Genomic DNA, 23,801 nt, shown 5'->3' with positions numbered 1-23,801 from the left:
TTTGGCCTTTCGCTTGTACGTTGTGGGACATCCTCAAAGTCGTAGGTGTGTCTGCATAACATTGGCAGGCCAATTTAGGTGGACACGAGTCATTAGGCCCCTCGTGTACTGGTCCAATAGCCCAAATAAAAAAGGGATAAGTGCATGGCAATGAGTCCATGACGCTCATCCAACACTTGAAGTGGCAACATCCCAGGCTTCGAGATGCCCCCACCTGGATGCAACCCTCTGGTCTGGTTAGTTCTGTGACTACTTCCTCGCTCCCCTCCTTCCAGCAGGGCCCTTACCTGCGTTTCTCTTTCAGTGTCCTTCTTTCCATGGAAGACGTAACATAGGGGGCAATCTTCTCATATATTGGTTTCATGTTTCAAGCAGCACCGTTTTCAGGGTTAATGAGGATGAAATGCCCAAAGTCTCACATGCTGCATTGGTATCAAAGGCCTGCGATTCTCTTGTTTTCGGACTTTGCATTTTTTATTTGGTGCTAGTGCTTGCCAGACAATTCAAGAACCTCCACACCTTCCCTTCACTTCACCTTCATGTACATTATTAAATATTACACCAACAATCTAGGTACATGATTTTCTATTCAATTAGTCACTCACCTTCAGTATATAGATACTCGGTCAGAAATGGACCATATATTTCAAAATACGGACATACTGAAAAATGTAATTTGTTCCATCACTATCGAGTCAGCTTTCTTTCTATATATTTATGTTACCAATCATTCGTTTTTACATCTTTCTTCGGGATAAGACTTTACGTGAGTTGTGTACTGCTTAGAGAAAGCAGTGCCCATAGCTAATAAAACAAAAAGGCGTGTGTGTGGGCATGAGATAGGCATTTGCCGGGCTCTGTCGAAATGCTACCACCCAAATGTCTATCGAATACCTATGCACAAGGCAAAACTCTTGCCGTTATCAATGCTGGTTTCTAACAGGACTTCAGTGCAAGGGATGTTTTAACCAAGGGGCTGAAGTCACTTGGTTACTACATTTTTATTACACCAGTAGCGCATTGACATCTGCAATTTTGCAATAAACTCCCAGCAGACTGATTATAAAAAACACTGGCAGGCCACCGTTTGATGTTACTGCTTGATAGAGCTAGCTCAAATAGATCTCAGGAAGATCTTTTTGGGCAGGGAGTGGGTGGGTATATCCATGCGGACTAGCATGGGGAATCATTGTGTTGGTAAATAACCAAACATCCACAAAAGCTGAGTCCAGCCTCACATGTTAACTACCGCCTAGCTGTACTCCGATGCAGTTTCGACCTAAAGGTGGTACTTATTAATTGCCAAATAGCAAAACTAAAAATCAACAGACAATGAAATATAGCAATGTTTGTCTCGAGTTATAAAGTGTGCACCAGCAAATGAATTACAATATCTTTAATTACCTTATTCAAGTAGAGGTGCATGCTTACTTAGTACGATTCAGTCAGTTTCTTATTTAACTTTCATTCGTTTCTGTAATCTGTAAATGAAATTACACAGTGGGTGTGAAGTCTTTCTCTAGCGTTTAAATCCATAGAAAATGTTTGTTATCCCAATGGTTTGCCTTATGTTTAAAAAATATATTCTTTTTTTCTCTTCATTATTAAATCTACAGTACTCATGATGCAGCTACGTATATTATCTCAGGAACACCACACAAGAACACCAAAGGCATATTTGAAGAGACCCCCATTCGTTGCACTATGTTTGCCACCTGTCATCTTTCAAATGACTCATCGAACCTATCACATCCTACACGCGGTAAGCCACATTATCCCTTCCCATTGTGGATTAAAAACAATACTTTAGAAGTTTTCCTTTACTTGGTAGAACAGACGTCTTGGAGTTGGCGGACCATTATTCTCAGTAAGTGCACAGACAAACATGCAGATGTGTTCTATTTTTAAATCAATATCATGAAGCAGACGCTCCCCCTGTTTTATGTTCTGATTGCATGTTATGCTATTGTGACATGTATTGCGTACACCTGCCAATTTTCATGGTCCTTAGGCACTGTGGCGGAAGTGTTGTTAGTAGCTTAAGTTCGGAAAAACCAGTCACTGTGTACTGGTATGATGTTGGTAGATTGGCGTTTGTGTGAGGTTTGTTTAGTGGGTGGTTGTATGCGGGGGTTTCATGTGCATGTTGGGAGTTGTGAAGAGTTGGTAGAATGCCTGTAGTTTGGGTGTTGTGTATGGGATTTAGACCATTCTCATTTGAAAAGTGTTACTTTGGTCAGGTGCTCTATATGCAGCAACAGGACTTAATATCAATCAATAACTAATAAACAACTGTTTACTGAAATAAAATTGTGAAACGAAAAGATATAAATCCACACTGCGTAATTAATTATACATATCTTATTAAAACAACCTTCAATAGTAAGACATTATAAATGAAATAAATACATTCTGGATGATCTGGTTTATCTGCTTTCCTTTAGGGGACTGGAATATGCTTTCTTTTCCAATCTTATACATTAGGCCGACATATCAAATTGTACTAAATTAATGAATGCAATCTTTTTGTCCCATTCCTCTAAAAGTAGTCAGGGCATCAGGAACAAATGTGCCTTCACAGGTATAGAACTACCAACTTTGAGGACACTTTCAACAGAAGCCCTTCCCTTTGTTGTTTTAATGTATTTGGATTCATACTGAAAACTGCGTGCCTATCTGAATGACTAAGAAACCACGAGGGTTCGACTGTACCGAATATACATGTTGAACTGCTCCAAAATGTTTTTCTAACCACTTTTAACAGCATGGTTTTAGCACACACAACGGAGCAGCAAAACAACTCCTTATACTTGCTAAGAGAAAACACATCGCACCAGCACTTCCTACATTGGCTACCGGTCCAAAAACATATTTTCTTGTAAAAGCTCTGCATGACGCACAGAGCAACTAACGGCCAAGGAGCAGAATTCATTTAGGGAAACATTTCCATCTACAAACCAAACTGAACACTAAGGTCCAGCAACGATCTTCGCCTTGAACCTAAACAATAAAAGCCGAAAATGGGGGGGGAGGGGGGATTAGGGGGAAACAGCATTCTCCTGCATTGAGGCAAAACTTTGGAACTCGCTCTAAAAAAGTAAATACGAACAGAAGATTATCTAAAGTTCAGAAAAATGCTAAAAACGTGGTTCTTTAACTCACCGAGCTAAACAGGAAAAATCAACAAATGAAAACTACCAACATATCACAATGGAAACACCAAACTGAACCATGACCACCCAACAAAATAAAACATTCTACCAGAAATCACCATAGAACAGTATGAACTTGAAAGAACATGGCACAAAAGGACACAGCCGAATCTCCATTAGCCCTATTAAAAGCTCTCCAATATCCTGCATACACTCACCCTCAGCCCTGAACAAAAACACACTTGTAACTCTACCGCAGCAAACATTTAAAAACCACCACAAACTGCACACACACAGCAACAATTACACACATCACCCGTACACCAACAATGCATAAAGTGTACTAACTAAAAACAAACCAGCACACAGTGACAGGTTTTTTCCGAACTGAAGATACCAACAGCACATCAAAGCTCTTGTACTTCTCCCTCTCAATCCCAATAACTAAAGCCTCCTTCCTTTTCAGATCCGCCAGAGCACCCGAAAATCATGGAAAGGGCAGCAGTGTGCAGTATAAATCACAGTAACATAACATGTCCAACAGAAACTAATGATGTTTATTCACTAAAGTATTAAATGTTAACTCGTGTATCCAATTCTCAGTTACATTCTACTCAACAAGTGGCATTCCACTTATTCAGCTCCACCTCATGGAATCAGAGGCTAGAAATCTATATTTGAACAATAGCTATTGTATCTTCTGCTGGTACTTATTAATTAACAATTACTTTCTCTGATACTGTCCACTGACTTTTTTTCACAAAATGTGTAATTATGGTTTTGCCATATTCCACATTTTTTGGTGACCCTAATGTTAACACACCAGCTTTTTTTACTTGTGGTTTTGTTTTCCGGCATACCTCAGTCCATACAATCATTTTACAAAATAGACTAGTGGCCAGTAAATTTTACTTCTGTACTGCGAGCTGTGTGCACAATACATATTTTCCACATCAATGGTTGCGTCTCTTGAAAACAAAAGTATGTGACAAATTGTGACTCTACAGAATTTGAAACATACCAATAGGTGTGTGTTATCATTTTTAAGGGATACAATTCATCCCTGTATGCTCTTAAACAGAATAATCAATCAATGTCAGGCCTCTGTTCTTTCACTGTGGGGTAGGTGGTTATGCCAAGAAGGTGCAGAAGTGGAGGTTGGGGGGGGGGGGGGGGGTTACAGCAAGCAGAGTCATCCGCAAAACGGAAGAGACCACCACCTTCCTTTCTCTCCACAGGAATGTCTGCCCCCATACCAGTTTGGCCATTAAGCAAAGGGTGCAGTCTGTGGGGAACCTGAAGCTGCACATTGACAATGGTATGTAGGAGCAGTCAGCAAGGAGGGGTAGGGAAGAGGTCAGTTACTGCTTGCATAAGTAATGGTCTAACCAGGCAAAGTACTTTATGCTGTACACAAACGCTCTTACAAAATACAACCTTACATTGTGCAATAACTGAACCTTATATCAATCTCTCAAAACGTGCCACTTCACAGAAGATAATAGAAGACCTTAAATGCTAGCTTTCTCTCTTGTGAAGCTACGCCAAGTGACAGGCAACTTGTACTTTCTTGAATAACAACCCATCGACACTGACCAGTAAACTCTCCACTTCCCAGCACAAGCCTACCTGCCCCCATAGTGCACTGGATAACTGAGCGCCACAGCAACCACATGAGCTTACCCTCCAAAAGGGATGTCCCCAGGACTGTTATGCATGCAATCACCTATAAAGATTAAGAAAACAACTACACACTTATGTCATATGTATTTCTTTACCCATGTTACAAGAAATGATAACCTAATAGGGACCCTGTTAATATATGAGGAAGACAATTTGAACGTGTACCCACCACAAGTGGCTGCAGTTACCTAGATAACAGACCAACAAAGTTAGAGGGGGACATTGTTAATTTCCATGGTCTGACAACGTCAGACAGACTGACCCCCATTAAATCAACCCACCCAAAGGCCACTCTTCCCCCAAGGCGAATCTGGGCCTAGACCCCAAAGATCCCAAAAACAATGCTCACATTAAAGTCTGATGAATTAAGCAATGGGTGTGGGCGGGTCACAGACAGAGCCCAGGTCAGACAAAGGAATGCATGCCTAGCAAGGACACATGAAAAACATGACCCAAAATTACTCCCAGCTCCTATATCAAACCACTCACTTCCACTCACTTCCAACACACTGATCGCAGTTACTCACAACCTACATGGGAAAGGCTCCTAACCATCACAGCTGGGTCTACCCCGCACAAATGTCAATTAGCCCCAACAGCACTGGCAACTGCACCCACATCACTGTATGTGGGTAATTTAGAGGAACCCGAGTTTAAACATGTGGAGAACGCGAGAGAGTTGTTGGGAGAGGGGCTCAAACTGGGGCTCAAACTGGTATGAACAGTTCTCAGTTGGTTCAATCCACTAGGGTAGAGGAGCAAAGTGGAAGCTAAATTGTGGGCATCACCTCAGATGCAAGTGGGAAAAAACCTCCAAAATAAACGGAATCCTGATAATCGCTCTGTATCAGACGTTGCATGGGGAGACCGATGTCCGCACAGAAGTGGAGGCCGGGTCACGCACTGAAGCGCTGTTCGGCCTCCACTACACACCTTTCCCCTTAGACAAAACTCAACACAAAGGCTTTCAGTTTTGAGGGAGCTCTCTGCAACCTCTCCCCTCATTCAATCCTTCATTGTTCTGCGGTTGATATCCAGGTTCTCTTCCTAAATGCAGGTCAAAATACTCCTACATCCCGTCCCCTTTCCTCCATACTTGTGGGACATTCCGCACTTCGGGACAGGACCGAAGCACTTTATCAAAATATTTCTTTTTTTTTGTCCTATCATTTTTTACGCGGGGTCACCACACATGACCGAAGCACCGCCTTCCTGAGCTCCACCCCACGCATCTCCCTTCAGTCCTTTTCTCCACGCAGTCGAGGTCGGACGCACTTGCATCACAGGGAATAAATTTATTTTTGTTCCTTTGTGCTTCGTTCCTGCTCCGGTTCCATGGTCATCTTTTCCTCAGTCTATGCCGCAGCGTCTGGAATTCATGCCCTGTTCACCGTGCGAACGTCATTTTTCTAGGGCGGATCCCCACTCTCTTTGCCTGGAGTGCTTAGGCCCAGGAACACCGTTGGGACGCCTGCTCCTACCGAGACTCCCTCTGTCTGGGAATTCCAGCGTCGGCTTGCCAGGTGGGAGGAGGTGTTTCAACGCGTTCCTCCACCACATTTACAGCAGTTAATTGAAGAAAAAAGGAAACGGCCAGTATGCTAGTTCCTTTTCAGGGCACCCCGGCCAGGGGACTCCTTCCCAGGGTCTTCTAGGTCCAGAGGGGCTCAAGCTGCCCCATTACCAGGGATCTCCCTGAGGTGTCCCGAAAGGGATGTCACCGGCGCTCTGGAGTTTGCACCAAGGACCTCTGCAAAGGCGGTGCCAAAACCAAATCTTCTTGAAAGGTTCCCCTTTTAGGGGCTAAAGCTAGGCCCAGTATTTCTGGGGTTGTTGTTACTGGGGTCAGCCCCGAGGTTGGCACATCCGGAACCAAGTATACCGAGTCTCAGCGCAAACTCCCTCTCAAGGTGACTAACTGTACTAGGGTTTCCCCTGAGGTTCCCCTTCTTGGGGCTATATCTAAGACCAGCAAGATTGAGGGGGGCCCCCTTTGAGGGTTCTGGCTTCAGAGGGTGACTACAAGCCTTCCCACACTCAGACCTGTGGTGGAACCAATCCTGCTGAGGGGGCAAAGAAGCCGGTCAAGCACCATAAGTCTTCTAGTACCGGCAGAGTAAAGGCTCTGCCGAGGCTCCCTCACTTGGGGCCAATTCATCAGCAGCCCCCAAGGTGTCTCAGAAACACAAAATCTGCTAGCACCGGCTCTGCCGAGGTTCTTTGTCACAAGGCCACCTCTCCCTGTGGGGACTCCTCCACCACTGCCTCCTCTGCCTACACTTTCCCCTGTGGAAAAGACTCTGGTTGCTCTGTCAACCACGCCTTCTGGGCCTGAGGCGCGATGTGCGGCGGATCAGACTTCTGCTCCCGCCTCACTGGATGAGCACCAGGAGGGCTCTTCAGCTGTGTCAGGCTAATACTGAGCTTATCCTGGCGGCTGCCAATGTCAAACTGTGGAAGGAGCTAGCCGAGTTTCAATAATTTATTTCTCCCGGTAGGCTTGAAGACTTCAAGGTATGATGAGGATTGGTTATTTATAATGAGCTTAATACCCAGAGGTTTCTAAGCACGGACCCAGGGATCGAACCTGTGTTGCTCTGTGTCGTCTTGCTTCCAAGGCAAGCGTGTTGACCTTGAGCTATCCTCCCGAGACAAATGGCGGCTTATCTAATGCAAGGGTTCTGGCGCAGGATCTACTTGAGTCTGCAGCCAATCACGTAGACACTTCCGTTCGAGGTCTTATGGCCTGAGTAGACATTTCCCACCAAGCGTGGCTGCATGCTAAAGGTTTACGAAGGAAGTCCAGGACAAGGAGCTTGATCTCCCCTTCGAGGGTAAAGAACTATTCCACTCTTAGGAAGACCAAGGCAAGTACTCAAACTTCCAAGTCATTGTCGGTCCTGGCGGAAATGCCAGCAAAGGCACCTTATACTCAGAGGTGGGGGGACTCAAACAAGGTCCTTCTCTGGTTTCAGAGGATTTCAGGACCACCGTGCGCGCCGCGCAAAAGCTCCAGTTGGCGGCCCTCGCCATAACCAGCAACAACAAGGTGGCACGTTTTTCTCTCTGCTAATAACCCCAAGAGAAAGTCAAGAGGAGTACGCCCTGCCAGATAAAGTCCTCTCTCCAGAAGGGCGATTGGCTCAGCGGGGTAGACCATCAGGATTCATATATGTATATTCTGATCTGGAGTGCGCATCGAACATTTTTGCGGTTCTCTGTGGGGACAGAGCACTTCTAGTAGCGTGTGCTTCCGTTTGGTCTCAGCTCAGCACCGCGTGTCTTTACTAAGGATTCATGTACACCCATACTTGGACGATTGGCTCCAGTGCAGTCCTTGCCCACAGACCGCTTCAGCAACCTTCAGTCACTCCATCAGCTCCTGTTCCATCTTGGGCTGTCAGTGAACTGGTGGAAAACATCTACGACGGTCTCTCAAAACCTCATGTTTCTGGGTTTCCGTTGGGATACCGTCAATACCAGAGTGTTCCTGACGGAGGACCGGATTGCAGACCTTTCAACCACATGCCGGTCCTTCGTGCAAGCTCTCCCATTCGTCAGGCTGGTGGTTCCAGAGACTCTTGGGCCTCATGGCCTCTTGCGTGTTGGCTCTACCTCTTGCACACCTGAAAATGAGGCGCACTCAGCTTGCTCTTCGGAGCTGCTGGTCCCTGGCTACGGAACCGGATTCCAGTCCCATCTTGCATGACAGCGGATCTTTAATGGTGGTCATCCGCCAGCAACTTTTCAGTGGGGACCTGTTAAGGTGTACGTCTCGCAACTTGGACGTACCTCTGTTTCCGGATGATGTCCGCGTTGGGGAAGCCAGACTGAAATTCGGATTAACCAGTAGAGAATACGGTACAAGGAAGCGGCCTCAGCCCCGTCCTGATAGTATAGGATTGGACGGGGACCACCCCCCAGCACCAAAGATCTTCTTCTTGTAGTGACCTTGGTTGCTGTAGCTGGCACAGGCGAGACGGGCAACCAGGAAGTCGAGACGTCCAGAGAGGAGAGAGCTCCGTAGAATGGCCCAGGGGAGAGAGAGCTCAGAAGATCGCCAGGAGAGCCAGAAACACTCAGTTCAAAGGAGTTCCAAACAACAGTCAATGTGCAGGCTGTGGAAGGATGGGTAGCCAAGTTGACGGAGAGAGTCCAGGCCCAGGCACATCCGGAAGGTGTTGAGGTTAAATTGGAGCAGGCAAGTAGACCGTTACCCCAGCAAGGCAACAAGATAGGGACACCAAGGAGGCGGCAGATTGACCTCAGGAAACCTCGATGGATTTAACCAGGGGAAGGCAGTAAGGGAATAACAGGGAGGCCAGACAAGGAATAGGGAGCAAAACTGGGAAGCGGGGATTCCAGGCAAAAGGAGGGAACCAGGCAGGGAAACCAAGCAACAGAAGGCAGTGGGTCCGGTGGGAAATGCTAGAGAACCAGGCTGAAGGGCTGGACGGCCTGGCAGGAAAGCAGGGATCCAGGCGGGCAAAACTGGAAGGTCTGGTAGTGGAACAAGAAGACCAGGCAAAGGAAGGGCAGGGATCCAGGCAGAGAAGGGAAGCAGGGCTGCAGAGTCAAACAGGAGCCGGTGGCGAAACAACGGCGAGTCAGGAACGAACCGCGTTAAGACGCGATTCGTTCCTGCACCCGATCGCTATTTACGGCCGCGGTGCGAAACCGAGGCTTGGAGCGCGAAGAGGACCGCGCATGCGCCGCGGTCCTTCCGAGGCAAGAACGAGGCTTGAAGCGCATGCCTTCGATCGTCTTGGTCCGCGGCTCACGCGTGCGCCCGTAGCCTGGACCACACAGCTGATTGGGGCATCGGAGAGTCTCCCTCCCACTGATCCGATACCTAGAATAGAGCTGCCAAGGAACGTAGCGACCCGCAGCCTTCCAGGTACGTGTCCTAACAGGACCTCCTTCAAGGAGCCCTGCCCACAAGTAACGTTTACTACAGACTCCTCCCTTCTGGGGTGGGGTGCGACACTGCATCACCTCGAGGTGTACGATTGGTGGACGTCTGTCATGACCCTTGCCCCAGGTCCGTACTGGCAAGTCAGCCTTCCAGTTAGGGCCAGGTCAAAGGCCTTAAAACCTCATCCAAGACTCTCTTGGAGTCATTCCTGGTGCCTTTGGCGCCAGGCTCATAACCATCATGAAGATCAACATTAGAATGGGACTATTTACCTGGGACTATTTAACTTGGGGGCAAGGGGAGGTTCAGCCAACATGGAGGCACACACATAGCTCAGTTACAAGGAACTGAGCTGTGCGGTCTAGTCTTTTGGGTGTGGCAGGCCTGGGACTATTTTACCTGGCCTACTTTACCGGAGACTATTTAAACCACACCCAAAACAGCAGAACATGCTTTGCGTTATTCTGCTGTGGGCAGCGTAACGCTCACCATGTCCAGTTCTTTGATGCCAGCTTACATGAAACCAAGCACCTGCAGAGAGAGAAAGAACACCATGAAACTTACCTGGAACAGTATCCCGTCTTCAATCCATCGCTGACTTCAGTTCCACTCACCTGAAGGTACGAACTCCATCATCCGGCACTGCATGCATCCTGGAATACCATAACCTGGAAAGAGGAGAAAGAAAGACCGCATTAGTAAGCGTTTACTCACGTTTCCAGCCGAATGAAGAAAGCCACACAATTATTAACTGGGTAGTCATCTCCTGGTCAGTATCATTGCTGGAACATTAAGGCGCTTGGCGAGGAACATCGCAACCTGCAAGGAGAGAAAAGACACAGGTTAGCAATATAAAAGGCGAAACAGCGCCACACATCGCGTATTAATTACCGGACAGCATCGTGCACACCGCGCTTTCGCCTACCGGCCCATGCTCATCTTCAAACTGCATGAGAAACCAAAATATCTTTCCATACCTAAAACGAAAGAAGCAAGACATTATTCGAACCAAGAGGAACATAAGAACTGCATAGACAGACTGTAAAGCAGCAAACCTATGGAGTCGCAGCAGGCCTGGATTCCCACAGGGGGGCTTACACCAGTGAAGTAACCTGGTCGCTGCTCGCCCCCCACATATACGCGCCCCTGTCACGAGGAGCAGGACGGAGAATCCACCTTTTACAATATTAAGGTGAGGAGAAGGCCCGAGGGGGAGGAAGGAGTTGAGGCCAAGGGAGGTGGGAAAACAAAGAAATCTGGTATTGAATCCAGCTCTCCTATATTGCAGACCCATATTTAACCAGAGGCCTTACCAAGGGACCGGGAGAGGGTTTGAGAGTGCAAATCATCCAACCAGGGCTGTGTGGCGTCCCCGTGGATACCAAGTGAGCGTAACAACGCCGCAAGACAGGCAGTTCCATATCAATTACCTGGAGCTTGTGGCAATTTTTCTAGACTCAAGGCTTTTCAACCTTCCATCATCAACAGTGTAGTTCAAATTTGCACTGACAATTCCGTAGCATGTTCTGCATCAAAAAACAGGGGTAGGGGGGGCACAAAGTCTCCCCTCCTGGTGGACCTTGCTATCCAAATTTGGAATTGGGCTATCCAACACCAGTTGTGGCACCACTCCACACAATCGTTCAGCTTGGCGGCCTGGTTCCGATCATTAGTGCAGTACAACCTCTCTGGAGGACAACATGCGTATAATTCTATGAGAGCTCAATACAGGAGCAAGTGGCTCTGTTTTTGTCATTGGTGTCTAGTCAAAGAGCTTGATGCCAGGCATGCTTCTATTGACACCGTTTTGTCTTTTGTATCTGATCTTGCAGCCTCTGGCATACATGTCTTATCATGCAGGACTTATTTGTCCACCATTGTGGCTTAACTGTCTACAGACAGTTGCTCTTTTTCACTGGCTAATCCAGTCATCAAGAGACACTTTGCAGGTCTCCTCCATCTGTTTCTGCCGGTTCGGGCCCCTCACCCCAAATGGGATCTGAACGTGGTACTCACCGCTTTATGCCATTTGAACCCATGGCCACTACCAACCTCAAGTACCTTTCTTGGAAGGTGGCTTTTCTGATTGCGGTAACATCTGCAAGGCGAATAATTGAGCATCAAGCTCTTTCTGTGGAACATCCGTTCCTAACTTTCCATAAGGATAGGGTTGTGCTTCGCACTCCGCCTTCCTTCCTTCCTAAAGTGGTTTTCGAATTCCATTTGAACCATTCTATATCTTTACTAGTATTCTTCCCGAACCCAGTCTCCGAGGCCGAAAGGGTTCTACACTACCTAGATGTCAGACGAGCTCTGAAGTTCTACCTTGATAGAACTAGTGACCTCAGAAGCTCTTCACAACTCGGTTACGTTTGGTGACCCCATGGGGAAACTAGCCTCAAAAGGATCCATCTTGGTTGGATAGCTTCATGTATTTCTGAGGCCTAGAAGGTTCAAGCCCTCCAACCACCAAAGGGCATTTATGCACATCTGGTCTGTGGGAAAGCGGCTGCTGTTGTCCTTCAAAAATATGTCCCTTAGGAGTCCATTGCCAAGGCAGCTACGTGGGCCTCCACATCTGCTTTTTGCAGACTGTCTTGACATGAGCTCCCGGGCCAATGCCACGCAGTTCTTAAGAATTTGTTCCAATAAGGGTAATTGCCATCCGCCTGTAATACCTATGGCTAGTGCTTGTGAATTTCACACAAGTATGGAGGAAAGGGGACAGGACGTAGGAGTATGACGAAGTTACTCACTCTAGTGACTACCTTACTCCTAGTCCATAGTCCCCTTTCTTCCATACGCATGCCCGCCTGCCATCCCCTCTAATAAGTATCCTATTTGTTGCTAAATGGTCCTAAACCTGGCGATAGAAAAGGACTGAAGGGAGAGGCGCGGGGTTGAGCTTAGGAAGGCGGGGCTTCGTCACGTGCGATGGCACCCCGTAAAAATCAAATAAGGAGAAAAGAAAAAAAGTAAATTTTTAGATGCTTTAAAGTGCTCCTGTCCCGTCCTGAAGGACGGAATATCCCACAAGTATGGAGGAAAGGGGACTATGAACTAGGCGCAAGGTACTCACTACGGTGAGTAACTTTGTCATTACTCCTTTCCACTCGGCTTGTTTCGGATATTGTTCTTTCTAGGCATTCTGGGTTCGCCAGGGTCCAAAATACCTTCAACTATCCTGCCGTAAATACCTCCCCTCTCAAGCCCTTCGCTCCTCTACTTCTAACTCCTTCATGGTTAGATGCTTTGCAAAGAAACGAGCTGGGGGTAGATCTTTGTCTTCGGCTGGTGCCTCCCTTTGGAACAGCCTCCCGGCCACCTTGAAACATGAGGAAAACCATCTCCGGTTGCAGAAGCATCTCAAGTGCTTCCTCTTTGCCTCTGACTTTGCCAACATTCTCCCCTGTTGATCTGTTTCTTCTCCTGGCATCGTTCACCTGGCCACCCTCTCATTCGGGCTCAGGTTCCTGCTCACCCTGCCACCCTCCTGCACTGCCTCCGGGCCACCCTCTGCACTAGGGTTCTGTATCTGTACCCATACAGTCCCCCTCCCACTTTCTTCTGCACTTATCAGATATACCTTATCTGAAAAAACCTTCACCTGCCACTTGTTGGCTGCACTACCTTGGTTTTATCGCCCTTATTTATTTTATATTTATTCAGTTTTTCTCTCCTCTGCTCCGTATTTCCACTCCCACCCTTCCATGCACTTTTACCCCTTCTTCCCCTTTGCATGCACTTGCACTTTCCTAGATGTCACTGGGCCTAGTAAGATAGCGGTTTTCTTTTTTTGTTCTCCCTTGCTCCCCTCCCCTTTTGCCTGGTCACACTCTGAAACACTTGTGTACGAGCGCGATAGAAATAAAATCTTTTCATTCATTTCTCCCCTTACATCCGATGTCGTAATACCCCTTGCAACACTGCCCCAGGCTGGGATGCCCTCCTGAGTTTCCCACAGTGTCCCCACCTATCCCACCACCTGCAATTTGTTCAATCCGGTCCACATTCTACGTACTGCCCCTTCTCTCACACATTCTCCATTCCCCTTCATGGCACTAAACCAACTGCCTCTCACTCCACTTCGCTCCATCGCCCATAAATACCACAGTTCAAGAAATATCTTATTCTCTTGGGAACTGACAAATACAGAACTTCTTTTCCCTTCACTCTGGAATTCCTGACATGTAACTTGTCACCCACTTGAAACCATTCGACATAAATCTGTCTTCTTCGTAAATCACTGTTTGCACTTTTCCTGGCACTTCTCGGCCCTACCAATCAATTTTTTTTTTTTTTTACTTTAACATGACATGAAGTACCTAACCATTTTGACATTCACGCCAACTGCAATGTCCCTTTAACCACTCGGTTAAACTTCTCCACAATTCCATTTTGCTTGGGACAGTACAGAGCTGTCGTCTCATGCTTCACTCCTGCACTCAGCAAACACCTTTGATTGAAACTGAACTCCATTATCAGTTAGTAGTACCTAGGGAAATCCTTCCACCCTGAAAACACCATCTATGAACTCCACCATGACATGGCAGTAATCTCATCGGACCGTTCCACACACAGCTACTTGCTATGATAATCCATCAATACAAATATAAACCTTTTGCCCCGATAACATTTCAAAGGTACTTTCTCCCACATGTGCGCTGATATTTTCACAGGACCCAAAGGAGGTTTGACTGTGATGCGAGACTCGTTACTCCCCGCACATGGCAAACAATGAACTACGTTATGTTATCTGAATTTGTAGCGCGTATTTTCGCTGAGCACATCTTGGCGCGAGTAAAAATAAGGATACAACCCACTAGACTGGCCCTAAAACAGGAATGTTTCAATGCCCGTCTGAACTGTAAGTGGTTAATTGTGCTTCTAAGGGCCAATAGAAGCCCATTCCACAGTTTGCTGGCTGCACAGGAGCCAATCGTCCACCCACACAGGCCAGGCAGACCTTCGGGACTGTCACTAGGTTGGCATTACCTGAACAAAGTAGCCGACTTGGGATGTAGGGGGGAAATGTATCCCCAAGGTATTCCGGCCCTTGTCTAAAAAAGGCACAGTGTACCAGGCACAGAGATTTCAATGAAATCCTCTGGGCCACCGGGAGTCAGTGGTGAGACCGAGGCACAGGACTTATATGGGTCCCATAAGGGGTGTTGGTTTCCACCCTAGCTGCTAGGGTTTGCTGCAGTTGTAGTCAGTGTATCAACCCCAAGGGTTGCATTACAGCAGTCAATTTGACTAGTAATTAAAAAAAAAAGGAGGCTACTACCACAGGTCGCAGACGTTCGGGCAAAAAAGGAAGAAGTCTGCATAGCACTCTTAGGAGAAAATGGCCAGTCTTACAGACTAACCTGAGGTGACAATGATAGGTCAGATGACAGGAGAATCCCTAAATTCCTAACCACCTTCACCAGGACAGGAAGATCACCCAAGGTAGGGGGCCAAAAAGAAGCAGACCACAGAGCTGAGGCAGAAAAAGAACCCACCACCAGAACTTCGGTCTTGTCCCTATTCAGCTTCAGCCAGTTTGCACTCATGCAGTTCCCCACCACTGACAGACACTCCCGCAGCACATGGGCAGCATTCACTTGGTCCCCATCAAGGCGGACCAGGATCCGAGTGTAGGAATAACAGCGAAAGCCATAAGAACGGATGAGGCGAATCAGCTGTGAATATAAATGTTAAAGAGCATGGGGGACAAGGCCGACCCCTGGGTTACCCCACAGAATAGTGTACGGGAAGAAGATAGAAAGGGGCGCAGAGAGTAACTTACTCCTATCAGTAAGGAAGGAGAAGAATCCGGCCAGGACGGGTCCAGAGAGGTCCGCTCCCTGCAGGCGAGATAACAGGACAGCATGGTCGAGCGTGTCGAAGGCAGCCAAAAGATCTAAAAGAATCACGACCCCACTCTGCCCTGATCCACCAGCATCGACCACAGACACCAGGACACTCTCTGTACCCAGTCCTGATCGGAACCCCGACTGAAAGAAGTCAGAAGCTAAAGAAGATTCCAAGAAAGAAGAAAGAAGGAGTGAAAGAAGGAGCGCCATCAAAGACTAACAATTTCATGAGGAAAGAATGAAGAGAAATCGGACGAAAGTTAGACAGCATTTACACATCAAGAGAGGTTTTTTTTTTTTTTTAAGAAGTGCAATCACAAATCGCCTGCTTCAGCTCGGCGGGTATGATCCCCGCTCGACAGGTATAGTTCACCGTCTCCAGGATCCAAGGGATCATGGCCAGCGAGATAGTTTTTAGAGTGGTCAATGGAACGGGGTCAGCCGGGGCCGCCGATTTAAGGTGTTTCACTGCCTGCAGAACTTCATTTGCTGAAAATTTGGGAAACTTGAGATGCCGGCACCACAGGGGAACAACGGGTGACTGAGGAGAAGGAGTTAACAGAAAACCGTTCTTTAGATGAAGAGCTTGTCAACCTAAGTTTGTTTCGCTGTCACCACATTCTGGTGGTAGGTATACTTTGGCAAGAAGCCGAAAATAGGCCTTATCCGTAGATCCATACTCACAGCACCATTTGCGCTCTGCCTGCCTGACCCGCAGGCGAGAAGCTTTAAGTGAATCCGTGAACCATCGCTCGGATCGGCGTTTCCGAGCCTGAACTTATTTAAGCGGGGCTACATGTTTAGCAATATCAAATAGGATGCCAGAAAGTGAGGAAAGGTCGATAGTCACTGCAGCCATGCAATGAGCCACAATCTCAGCAGATAGAAGCTAAGAGTCAACAGTATGCCAGTTACGTCTCCAAGATGGAGGGTCCTTTTACCCGCGCTGTAGGCCCCAAAATATCAAAGGAAATACATCTGTGGTCAGACCACGGTACCCGATTCACCTTTAAGCCAGAAATACTAGTTGCTGATGAAAATAAAATGAGATCCAAGATGCAACCCCGGGCATGTGTCGAATCACAGACAAAATGAGCCAATTCCAAGTCCAGCATAGCCTCACGAAATTGGGATAGTCCCAGGGACATGGCGGCATTAAATCTCATGTTAAAATCTCCCAACACCATCAGGTTCCCATATTTTACCTGAAGGCCTGCAACTAGCTCTAAAAAGGGATTAAGAAAGGACCTGCAAGATCCTGGTGGGCGATATATAACGGGAAAATGCCAAGAAAAGGAAGCCGATATCGTTAAACGTACTAACAATGCTTCCATTTGCAGCTTGTGTACTAACAAAATCATAGAAATGTGAAAAGTGGACTTAAATATCACTTCCACCCCGCCCCCCGAATGGTCAGAGGTCCCATCCAGGTGAAAAATGTAATACACAGGTAGGGCATGGGAAAATATCGGGGTAGATGTCAGCCAGGTCTCAGTCACAAAGACCAGATCAGGCTGTGTTTCTGCCAGTATCTCATAAAACGTGGGCATGCACCACCATCGATCGGCATTAATCAATATGGCAGCTAAAAGCACTTTACCAGGTGTCTTCAACGACTCCCCTGATAATCCCTGCACCAACACCATGCGTTCTACATCATTGTCCATGCTAGGCCACTAATACGTCTCACTGACTCTTTTAGTCATGTTCCTCCCCAAATGACCCTTTTGAGCCAATTCTAGAATAACAGCACTTAGGCCTTTGCGTGGAACAATCTTTTCCCCCTCTGCACAATGTTCTACCATCCACCCATAGTTCATTTTAAACTTGGTCAAACTGCGTACTCACCACGGAAGGGGCCTTAGGCCACCCTTTTTCCAACATGTGACGGATTGTATTCATTTTAATAACATCTGCTGCACACTCTTCTTGCCACTTCCCCAATTCTAGTACAACCCCTTTTGTCACCCGAGCCATCATGGCCCATTGCTCCAGGGGCAATTCTTCCTTGCCTTCTAGTGGAAGTCAGGACAAACTCTGCAAAAAAATATTTTTCAGCCCAGGCGTGTACCCCCCAGAGAAATTGTATTCTTGTAGAGCTAAAGCCCATCGGTTTATTCTGGCTGATACGCACACATTCTTACCACCCAGTGCATGAACTAGTGGCTTGTGGTCTGTCTATTATAAAAAGGCACACCCCACAAGAAAACTTGAAATGGTTCACCACCCAATAACATGCCAGGACTTCGTGTTCCACAATCGATTAATGCCTCTGCGCACCTTGTAGGGCTCTTCAGCTAAACGCAATGACAACCTCACCACCTTCTCTCAGTTGCGCGAGTTGGTTTGAGAAAGACCAATCAACAGTTGAATCAAGGGAGCTCCGCTATGCCCAACCTCCTGAACATAACACGAACGGCCATTTGCTTCTCCCTGTGCCTCAACTGCAGTCAGTTGCATCCTACACTGCATCAGATGCTGCAGTCCGCACAGAAGCAGAGGCCGGGTCACGTGCTGAAGCGCAGCTTGGCTCCACTGCATCCTCTTTCTGCAAGCAGTGCAGTTAGTTGCAGTAGGGGTAAGAGCCGACTATGGCATGTGACATGTGCAAGTGACACGTGCCACCTGCATGTCACTACCACACTGACCCCGGCAGGTGTCAGATGCCATAAAATGTCATAATTGAGAAGAAAAACTCAGATGTGCATGTCACTACAAGCCAAATAATGTCAAAAGAAAAAAACAACCTTCGATCTATCGTTTTAAAAAGGATATGAAAATCCATTGTGGGGACTCGAACGAATGAGTGCCCAGACTCGTGCCCTTTTCCTTAACCATTGACCAACCACATTGCTGCAGGAAAGAATCTGTCAGTTTCCTTCAAACCCACCTCCTTTGTGCACTGTCATGTGCTTCAACATTAGTCCTTTTTCTGTTTTACGTCAAATCCTATTCTAGAATACTAAATTTAAAGAACAGTTTCATACAAAATCTGTTACTTCCTAATGCTTAAAACGTCCGATTGTATTGTTTACATGTTTTCCAAAACAGTATGGTAACAATATTGAAGTGTGTGTTTGTGTGTGTGTAGATTCTAGGTCACAATCCGGAGACTCGGATTATGCTCAACTCAACTCTTTACTTCTGAGATATGTGAATTTTAATTTGTCCTTTATTTATGATATTGCGTATTGAATGACTGTGCTTGTTATTTAGGAATTTATAGTGTTGCGCATAGCAGACATTGGCGGAGGTTATCCGCGAGATTGAGGAATGCGACGGGGCTCGGCTCCAGCGCTCAGCAGGCAGTCGGAGGCGGTGCAACACGGAAGTACGCTGCGAGCAAAACAGGACTCCAGGAGGTTCCAGCGCTGCAGTGTTACTTCCATGTAAGACCACCTGTACACCAGAGAATACGCCACACAGAGAAAGTTTTATAGATATAATTATTTATATAATTCTTGACACAGCAGAGGCAACCACTACGAGAGAAATCTCAGAAGAGATGTATCTACGATGTCTCATTCACAGCACTCCAAGTGCTGGTGACAGGGGCACACCAGAGGTTATTATCCTGCAAGCATTGAGGTGCGTGTGATGGGCACAGTCCCAGGAGGAACTGCAATCACTCCAGAGGTCAAGGACCAAGGAGTAGCTCCCTACAGACGGGCACAGTCCCAAGATAAACTGGGGATTATTTGCTAACAGATCTGCCTAGCTATGACGAAAAATAAAGTAATGGGGGCAGCCCAAGTATTCTGCAGTAAAAGACAGCACAGACTAACAGCATTGCTAGGATTACTCTGAAGAGGACTCCGACGACCCTCACGTAAGTGGCATCAGAATGAGCCAGGCTGTCCAGAGAGCTACGAGTGCCGGTAGAGGCCTGATGCGGGAAAGCAGGGGCATTATGGAAGACCTCTGGGCCTTCTCTCAGGGCACAGCAGAATTGAGGAGAAAGGCATGCAGGGGAAAAAGGGGGAAGAAAGAAGATCGGCAGGCTACATAGCGCCCAGACCGCCCCCCCCCCCCCTTGTGTTTGCCACACAGGAGAAGGGGTGGCAAGAGAAAGGCAAGGACATGGGCCAAAAATGTCCGGGACAGCTCATCAGAATCCTCTGAGTTGAGCTACCTAAGCAGTGACGAATCAGAGGACAGGAGCACACAAGAGTCAGAAGACTCACGGTCTGGGGATGCCAAAAAACCCATAAGTAAAAAGAGCAAGCCTACGGGCGAGGAGCCTCAAAGGTGCGAATTTGACCCAGATGCTTTCATTCATCCGAGGTCCTCTAAATGGGAACCCCCAGACAATATTACAGCATACCTGAAGAGAAGGCTGAGGGCACCTTTGAGTAAAGAGGCAAGAAACAAAATGAGGGCAGAATGCCCCAGACTCAGGGTGCCGGAAGGGGTGGCTGAGACCCCTGAGATTGACGATCACATGTTGACCTTCATGGGAAGGTACGGAAAAGACATTAAAAAAGGCAACCAGTCCTGGAAGACTTGCCAGGATAAGTTGCTCGATGTAGGGCCAATCACAAAGAAATGGCAGCTGGCGGAGGAAGACAAGCAGAGAAAGGAACCCATCGACCCAGAAGTCGTCTCCGGCTGGGCGCAGAGGACAATCTGCCTTTTAGGTAATGCAAATATTTCCATCGTAACGGAGAGAAGACATTCGAACCTGATGAAGATCGACTCCAAGTTAGGAGAACTAGCCCCATCAGAACCACAGTGGCTGCCAAGGGCAAATTGTTAGGCGAGACATTCATCAAGGACATGGTAAAGTTTGCTAATACATATGCCACACTAGATAAAACACAAGCCTCCCTAAAGAAGGTCTTCGGGAGGAAGGTTTTTGACAGGGCAGGCAACCATTATTCTCACTACAGGCACTCTAGTGACAGAACATACTGGAGAGAGCAGGATGACCAACAAGCCAAACCCTTCTTCCCATCCAGGAGAAGAGGCAGGAGCTGGAGAGGCAACGCCAAGCATCAACAAAACCCCACAGGTGAGAGATCAATTATCACTAATGTACACACAAAACACGCTCATCCCCTCCGTTGGGGGGTGGGAGGGCATGACAACACATACAAAAGTGGAGCCAGATATCTTCAGACTTCTGGGTTTTACAGATGGTAGAAGGTTTCCACTTAGAATTCTGGCAAGAACCAGTACAAGAATACCTTCCAAGACTGATCAGGCTCAGCAGGGAAGACCAATTATTGCTAGATGGCGTGATAGAGAAGTTGCGGCTAAAGAAAGCCATCAGACCAGCTGTCAGAGAACAAGGATGTTTTATAAGCAACATGTTCTTGGTGAAGGGCAAACACAAGATCAGGCCAGTGATCAACTTCAGGGCACTGAATACATTTCTGGTATACAGGCACTTCAAGATGGAGGGCATCCATCTACTGAGAGACATACTCCAGAAAGGAGACTGGCTGGCTCGGATAGACCTCAGAGATGCATACCTGATGCTCCCCATATATCAGATCCAATGTCAGCTTCTTCAATTCTTTTGGAGAGGTCGGAGATGGGAGTTTTCATGTCTCCCGCTCCACCTAGCGTCAGTGCCATGGTGCTTTACAAAGCTGATGAAGCCAGTAGTAGGACACCTCAGACAGTAAGGTTTCAGATTGATCATATACCTGGACGATACATGCATTATGTGCCAGGACAGAGTTGCTTTCAGAGCAGGTGAGGAGCATGACAGGGTTGTTAAAACAATAGGGGTTTTTAGTGAACTGAGAGAAATCAGAGCTGAGCCCAGTCAATGGAATTTCAGAGATTTTTGGACACTGTACAGGGCACTCTCCGTTTACCACTAGAGAACGTGAACTCTATCAAAAGAGAGATAAAAGAACATAATGTCGAAGGAAGACATATCTTTGAGAGGACTGGCCAGGCTAGTAGGCCGTCTGCCATCTTCGATCCAGCCATTTTCCCAGGCCACATTCATTATCAGGCGTTACAACATCTAAAGATAAAACACATCAGACTCAGGCCCGTCATACCAACAGAGAGTCCCTATTTCACAAGAGGCGAGGACGGAAATAAGGTGGTAGTATCACCACATGAAAGCCTGGAATGGCATGGCAATATTTGACTCTTTCCCGGACCTGATTATAGAGTTGGATGCCACCCGCTGGGGTTGGGTGGCCGGATGTGGTAATTTAACAACCAGGGGGAGATGGTCAGAGGAGGAGCTAGCCCTCCACATCAATTGCCCCGAGTTGCTGGCAGGATCTTTCGCAATACAATGCTGGACACAAAAACGTGCAAAGTGCTCCATTCTTCTCAAGATGGACAACGTGTCCTCGGTCAGGTACATCAACCGACTAGGCAGGGCAAGGTCCAAGATGCTGGCAGAGCTAGCGAAGGACTTGCATTTGTGTCTCCAGGGAGGAGTCAGAGTAACGGCAGAACATCTACCAGGTGGACAGAACCAAATAGCGGACTGGAATTCGAGACACCCGAGGGACTCCAGATATTGGCAACTGGAGGAGTCAGTCTTTCAGGAGATGGTGATACGGAGGGGTCCCTGTCAGACAAATCTGTTTGTCTCAAGGCTGAACATGAAATTGTCTCAGTTCTAGAGTTCGGAGCCAGACCCGGAAGTATCAGCGATGGATACCTTTGTCCAGGTCTAGGGACCAGCAACAGAGTATGCGTTTGCACCGTTCGCCATGATACTGCGAACACTGGCACAAATCAGAAGACAGGGAGCGAGACTCGCGACACCCGATTGGAGAGGTCAGGCTTGGTTTCCACTAAATAATGCAGCTAAATTCAACACAGTGGCTATCCTGAAGATGCCCCTATATTCAACAAATGACTATGCTCACAAAATTAAGCTACATTTGACACAATGGCAAAATCACAAGTGCAGCAGGAGTTAAGGAAACTACTGTGGTAATACAATAGTTTTGTTAGATACAAGACAGTGTCAAGCGTTACAAATGTTTCTTTCTTACCTGGAGTTGCCTGCAGACAGTTTTAGGGGGCCTGGCTAGGAGCACCCAGGGCGAACAGGCAAACGGGTGATGGTGGTGCACTTTGCTGTGACCCTCAGCTGGCTTCCCGGGCAAGACTGCCTTGGGGAAGCCTTCGAAGTCAGGCTCAAGTGGGTAGTGCACTGGGCTATCCACAGCACTGTGGGAAGGAAGGGGACAAGGGGTACTGGGGAGAGGAGGGTCATGGGAAGGAGCTGTGTGCTGGAAGCACCGAGCTAAAAATGGGACTTAAGTACGGGGAAGCATAAACAAGTTACCAGCAATGCAGCATACCTTCTGGAAGATGCAGTGCCAGCAAGAGCGGTGAACAAATGTGCCAAATAGAGGCTGGTGCAAGGAGAGGGAATTTCCATTACTAGGAGTGTTCCGGTCACATGGGTAGTGCATCGACCAATCCAGAGTACATAATGTATTATGTGCATTATGCTTTTCTTTTCATTAGCACCCTGGAAGGGGGTACTGGCCAATCAGGAAGCTTGGAACACGAGCTGTATTCTCTGGTTCAAGTCTGGGTTCCGAGCAGCCTGTGTGCTGCTAGCCAGAAACCCTTCCCTTCCCCGCTCCTCCGTTCCTTCCCCGCCCCCTCACCTCTTAGTTCCTGTGCAGTTTCCTACCCCGGTGCTAAGAGTGTGTAATAATAAATAAATAATTTATCGCGTTGCGTGGCCGGTGCTGCACAATAATTTCCCAAGTTCGTTTTATTGTTGATGACGTCTAAAGCTCATGAGAATGAGGGCAGTGATGGCAGTCATCTAAAACACAGCAGCAGTAAGTACACTGAAAGGACAACTGACTAGAAGAGTAAATGAAGCAGATACAAAATGTCCTAAAACCAAATGTAATTTTACTGTGGGAAAATAATACAGGGGCTTCATTTTATACATACGTGGAGTTTTTTCCATGTAGTCAGGCGCTGGTATTTCTTTATTTTACAGCCATTGGCAATTCCACATGTGGTAGATGTGTGACTTGGTGGGCCTCACTAAAAGAGAGATGGTTTGCCATGGGAACATTAAGCATCTGTAGCTAAAATTGGGATGATACATCACTCAGTAAGCAAGAATGAAATCCGACAAGACCATGTAAATGCACAGCTTTCGATTCCAATCGGGCTCACCTACATGTTGAGAAGTAGACCGTATTCCAAGAGACTTAAGTCTGTGGACGTGAAATCGGG

The 23,801-nt window shown here is 47.2% G+C and overlaps 1 protein-coding gene across 2 annotated transcripts in view; it reads right to left on the bottom strand.

Moving 5' to 3' along the window:
- The window catches only part of LOC138447857 (palmitoyltransferase ZDHHC1-like), a 1,205,337-nt gene that overhangs the window by 1,167,047 nt on the left and 14,489 nt on the right, over positions 1-23,801 (bottom strand). The window contains exon 2 of one of the 2 annotated variants that reach the window (XM_069604299.1): positions 1,405-1,481. The exons of the other annotated variant lie outside the window; for it this stretch is intronic. Coding sequence (XP_069460400.1) covers positions 1,405-1,425 — 21 coding nt within the window. The 5' untranslated portion in view covers positions 1,426-1,481. The remainder of the gene's footprint in view (positions 1-1,404; positions 1,482-23,801) is intronic. 2 annotated transcript variants of the gene reach the window in all.

Source organism: Ambystoma mexicanum, chromosome 1p, assembly GCF_040938575.1.
Source record: "Ambystoma mexicanum isolate Mex_15411 chromosome 1p, UKY_AmexF1_1, whole genome shotgun sequence".
In the NCBI taxonomy this organism is placed as follows: Eukaryota; Metazoa; Chordata; class Amphibia; order Caudata; family Ambystomatidae; genus Ambystoma; species Ambystoma mexicanum.
The sequence above is the reverse complement of the archived record's forward strand: the minus strand, read 5'-3'. Positions and strand labels throughout refer to the sequence as shown.